A 6,000-nucleotide genomic window follows, 5' to 3' on the forward strand; every position below is an offset into this window, starting at 1 on the left:
TATATAACCATTTTTACAAAGTTAGTTAACACTTTAGAATAGGAAACACTTATTCGCTATTAACTACAACCTTTCCCTCAATAAATTCCTAATTTGCTGCTTATTAATAGTCAGTAAGGTAATTGTTAATTTAGGTATTGGGTAGAATAATTAGTACAATAAATGGAATAGTATGGTAATGTATATATGCTTGTTGCATACGACACAGTATGAAAGTTTTATAACTTTTATAAGTTTAATGGTTTGCAAAAGAAAATCATTTTTGAATGCATTTTTGTACTGCTTGCGGTCTTATATGTTTAGCAGCAGTGTCTCAGTTGGCATGCTGAGAGTCTGCTGTGCTGTGTGTGTTCTCATAAAATCTGTCACACCGCCACAACAGCCGTACGCAGCGAGGCAGGCGTCTTCGGCAGTTTCAGATGCCACGTCAAGTTAATAGTAGTCCGACTTTTAAAAATGAGACGCCTCTTCCAATCCATTGCACTTGATAGCTGGTGTGTTGTGGCTGTTCTGACACGCTATAGCTAATGTTGCATCATGATCGTTATCTAATGACAGTCTTGCATTGTGTACTCTTGTGCGACTATCTGTTTTTGAGCACGGTGATGTGTTCTGTGTGCGCGGTGTGTGTCTTCAACAAATATTAAAATAGGTTAGAATTTGCAGACTGTTAGGCTACAAGCTGCTCACGATCAGTGGACTGTAGTTGAACATTTTACTAAAACAAGTAGCCTAACAGACTTATATTAGATTTTTAAGCACACGAGAAGTCTTAAGATCCATTCACACCAAGTACGATAACTAGTCACTTCAAGTTACTGACCGAATTAGCGAAATGGCCTCGAACGATTGGCAAATAAACTACAGGCGGTTATGTTTTGCCATCTGCCTGTTATTGTCATTATTGCATCACGTCTCAAAAGTTCAAAAAGACCGTCACGTTCAACGCTATGCTTTTTTTAAAAACCATTCCTGAGCACAGCATTCAGCCTCATATCTAATCTTAACAGCTACCTTTATTAACTATTAAAGTCTGCGTGATGACATCAGCTTGGCGGCTTGGGCATGACATCATTAACCACGCCCCTCCAACTGTCTGTGTTTATTACTTAATGAAACGCCTGCTCTACTACATCCAATCGGTTCGCAGTAGAAAAAACAAGCCACACCCTCTATTTTCCCTCATTCGATATTGTGTAAAATCCTCTGGATAACACAGACTTTAATAAACACCAAAGGATTTGTTGAGGCCAGTTAATAGTGAGAACTGGTCCCTAAATTAAAGCGTCACCAAAAATATCGATACAGAAATCACGATTAATAAGTAAGTTGCACCAACTCAAATTACATCTACACAGAAATCTTATTCACACTGGCTTTAGAAATAAGTTAAGCCTTTTTAAACGCATACTGAAGCTGAATTGGAAACTTAAGTGACAGTTTTAAATTTTAACGAATACATAGCAAACATAGCAGCAAATTAAAAAGAAGAGGTTAACAAAAAAACCTAGCATGCTTAGTAGTTTCCCCAACTCAATTTCTTGATTCCCCAACACTGCCAGCTACTAGATACTCCGTGATCCGAAACCAAGCAGTTTGCTTTGTGTTTCTAATGCTGCTCTTTCTGCTCTCTTCTAGGCGCTCAAGAAAGCCAGTAACATTATCTCAGAGATCCGGGAGACTCATCTTTGGTAGCCAAACGTTCTCATGAACATTCTGTCCAGTGTTTACATGTTTGTGCGTGCGTGTGTGTGTGTGTGAGTGTACGACATAGGTCAAATACAACATCTGAAGAAATTCAATGCCTCTGACGGCGTGAACATTCAACAAAATGTGTACAGTTTTCCAAACAGCCCTTATTTCTACTGTATATGCACCGACTCCACAGCTGTGTGTTTGACAGAGGTCAAGCGCGAGTGCGTTTCTACTCAGTACAGTGAACATATCAAGTCTCGAGTCGTTATCTTCGACATCTTAAATGCTTTGTAATGGTCTCAAAAGCTACCGAGAACACAGAGCTTTCATACACTCCCATGACTGAAAACGGGAATCTCGAACTTAATTTTTTTCCTCATTGATGTCATTCCAAACCGTGTGATGGTCCAGAATACAAGAGATGAAAAATATTCTTTCCATTCGGTGAAAACATCAAAGGCTTTCGAGGTCTGAAATGGACCAAAAGCAACATAAATGTACCATAAATCGTCATAAAAGTAGTTCAGGCGATTCGTTCATTAGCTTTATGCGAGGAACGGACTGAAATATAAGTCATTGTTCACCGAATATAGACGTGGAATGATTTGACTATTCCTTTAATATGCTGTAAATATCGTGTAATTAATGTGTCCAGGATTACAGTAGATATGAGAAACAAAAAATACGGCCCTTTGTTAGATTCAGTCGAATTTGTCCGTGTTGCCACAGTTGTATGTTACATTTAAGTTTAGGTACAAGTGCAAAGTTAAGTTAAGAACATATTTGAATGAGAAACTGAGATGCGGTGTTACATTTAGAATAATTAAAGACGTAACGCTTGGCCGATGTCTAGTCGTGGTGAAAAATAATGTTAATGCGGTGTGAAGAGCCACAGAACAAAGAGCCACTGTGTTTGGTTGTGCTCCGAAACACTTCAAACCGTGCTTGGATGTGCCGGAGACTTGACTGCCATGTAATATTTATGCTCGTATGAATATTTATTGTGAGAGCGAGTACGCCTGTGTCAAAGAAGGTCAAATGAGGAAGAACAAAGATACGAAAGCGCTGGCTGTTTGAAGCACTGAACGGCGAGAGCGAATAGTGTTCGGTGTCAAATGCAAACGGTGCGAAATTAACAGCCGGCACAGACGTGTCCAGCGGGGCCGTGGAGGATTCGGTAGTTATCGCATTGCCTGCTAAAACCGATATTAATGTGCGTAGGCGTTTATGTTGGGGACAATGTTGCATATTTTTTAATTTATTTCTTGCGATGGGACGCATTATGCTTCTCTAGCGACCAATCAATCATGAAAATAGACACGCCAGGAAGACCGCAAGAAAGGGGATTAATAAAATCAACACGAACATATTTATATACGTGTTCAAATAAATTCTAAGCATGCTTTTCGTGTTGGCCTCAAACTCAATACGGTTCAGTTGTGTCCTGCCTTGTTTTATTTTTTTTTTTTCCAATTTGTACATGTTTTATGAGGCGTCTAAAAATTCGAATTCACGTCTTTTGCTTAACCGTACGATTAACCCCGCCTCTAAACCTTCCCGTCATTCGTTGTAAAATGAATCGTGCGATTGAGGTTTGTACGAACTTGTACGAATCGGCCACCTCGGGTCGAGCTGATATTCGGGCGGATGTACTGTAGAGGTCTGAGCAGTTTACTCATTGGACTGCTTGATCGAAGTAGGATCCGTAGAAACGCTTCAGAGGTTGATGGGGTTTAATGAGCCCCATTGCAATCTCAGCACTAATTACATGATGTATGTTTCCTGAAGCCGAAACCTGCACTGCAATCTGATCCTATATAGTCTCTAGCATCTTTTGTGAATCTCACGGAGCCCGTCAGTAACACATTTAGGTCATATTTCACACTGAAATCAAAAGAAAGTTGGAAAATCACATTTTATTTTTAAAAACATTTTGCACTGTAACAGTTTTCGTCACAATTGAGCAAATCAATTCCCAGAATTGCCATCATTTTAACTAAACATTTTTTTCATACTGCTATTTAGGGGGCATTAACGCACATGTATTTTAAAATAGTTATTTGTATTTCCGCAGAGGGAACGCAGGATCGTATGAAATTACGTAAAAATGTAAGCAAGCAAATGAAAATATCTGGGCCTCTGGTTATTTTAAGGTGCCCCTGATCATAATACAAAAAAAAAAAATCATTCTCATTACTCAAGAGAGACACAAATCTAATTCTCATTATGATAATAGCAGAAAAAAATACTTTCATTACCATAATGCAGGAAAGAATGCTACTAACATTAATATAATGCAAGAAAATCTCATTCTTATTACCACAATACAAAAAAAATACTTTAATGTAAAATAATCTCATTACCATAAAAAAGTCTAGCTACATTATTGTCTATTTACAATAATATAAGAAAATAAATATGATTCTCATTACCACAATGCAAGAAAAAAAATGTAATTCCCATTACCATAACAAAAAAATCTTGCTCTCATTACAATAAAAAAAAAATAAAAAAATCGCATTAATGTAAGAAACAAATTACATTAATGTAAGAAAAAAAAATCATATTCTCATTACCGTAATTTCAAGGCAAAAAACTTAATTAGCGTTTTGCCATATGTGAAAACAAAAAAAAAAAATCTATCAAAATAGGCTTCATTTTCTTGAACCAAAAACGTAACTTCTAATTTCTTTATGAAATATGACCAGGATGGGTTATAAAACACCGTCGCTCTCTGTCCAGTTCAAAGTGACGTCTCCACTACATGAGTGTTTAGTGTGTTTTAACTACAGTATATAAGTCATTCCTGTTGAGCATGTGTCTGCGATCATATGTGTGTGCCGAAGAGAATAACTACGTGTGGGAGTTCTCTGTGAATCATTTTAAATAACTTGCCATTTCTTGACAAATGCCTTTAAGCGCCTGCCTGCCATTTTATTTTTGTGATACATGTTGATGTGCCGTTCACTGTTCAGAACATCATTAAAATTAAATGAAAAGCTCTCCTTTCCCTTCTTGAAAGCAGCAATAGAACGGATTTTTCAGTATTGTGCAAATCTCACGTTATTTCTGTGATAGTCACGCCGAATAAATGCACTTGTCTGTGCTGAAATAGTCACAAGTTTTTATTTGCTTGTTCTGATTTTTTGCATACAAGCAATAAAACCAAAATCAAAGAAAAGGAAAAAGCATTTTGATCGATGTCCGAAGGACCCCAATAGTGTAAAGCTGACCTGAGGGTGCATCTGCTTCACCATTAACTGACTAATACTGGGCATCCTGTTTTAGCTTTCATCAAATTAAAATTTGTTCACTGACAGCTTCACCATCAGATCCTATATTTATATATATATATATATTTTTGAATTGTGTGAGTTGTGAGTTCTAAAGTCAGAATTGTGAGATATAAAGTCTTAAATGTATGATATAAAGTCATATTTGTGTGATATAGTCACAATTACAGGTTCCACTTTATATAAGGTGGCTCTCACTACTGTGTACTCGCATTTAAATACATTAAATAATTAGTACAACACATTGTCGTGTACATGCATTGTACTTATACTTTCTAAAAATACCTATATGTGTCACGTTCTGGTTAAAGAGACCACGACGTAGTTCAAACAGAAGATGTGTAATTTTACTGGTTCAAATAATCGGGCGGCATCGCGCCTTCAAACGAACGTAAATAGGGTAACGAATCTTCAATAATCAAAGTTCAAACTTGAAACTCAAAAGATAGTGACAATCACGAGAGGTGTCTCAGGCAGGCAGACGGACGGATGGGGAACCAGAACATCAGGTACGTGACCTGGAGATCAGCCGTTGACTGAATGGTGAGAGTCAGCTTTATGCAGGCCAGGTGAGTGATTGCAGGTGCGGGTGATCAGTACCCCGCTGATTGTGATCGTGACCAGGTGGAGGGATCGGTGGGCGTGACGAGTGACGGCGTGACAATATGAGATTACACCTCCAATTCATTTCTGCAGTTAAATGAATATAATTACACTGTTGACTCATCTTTTACATCTTAAACCGACCTACGCCACCAAACCTGACCCGTATCCACCTTAATAGCAGAAAAATAGATTTGCAAAACAATATGAACGCAATAAGTACATTGTACATAATAGTTAAGTGAGGCCCAATCATAAAGTTATAAAATCAGAATTGTGTGATGTAGACGCAATTGCCAGTTTTGCTTTACAGAATAGCGTTACGTAATGTCACAATTGCAAGTTATAAAGTCGGAAGCATGGTAAATAATATCGCAATTGCAATTTATAAAGTCAGAAGTGCATTATG

General features: G+C 37.5%; 1 protein-coding gene across 3 annotated transcripts in view; it reads left to right on the top strand.

Moving 5' to 3' along the window:
• The window catches only part of si:dkey-32e23.4 (dynamin-1-like protein), a 23,600-nt gene extending 18,903 nt beyond the window's left edge, over positions 1–4,697 (top strand). For all 3 annotated transcript variants that reach the window (XM_043247491.1, XM_043247490.1, XM_043247492.1), the window contains one exon: positions 1,639–4,697. In XM_043247491.1, the coding sequence (XP_043103426.1) occupies positions 1,639–1,695 (57 nt within the window). In that variant the 3' untranslated portion in view covers positions 1,696–4,697. The remainder of the gene's footprint in view (positions 1–1,638) is intronic.
• Positions 4,698–6,000: the final 1,303 nt, after the last annotated feature.

This window comes from Puntigrus tetrazona, chromosome 8 (genome assembly GCF_018831695.1).
Source record: "Puntigrus tetrazona isolate hp1 chromosome 8, ASM1883169v1, whole genome shotgun sequence".
NCBI lineage: Eukaryota > Metazoa > Chordata > Actinopteri > Cypriniformes > Cyprinidae > Puntigrus > Puntigrus tetrazona.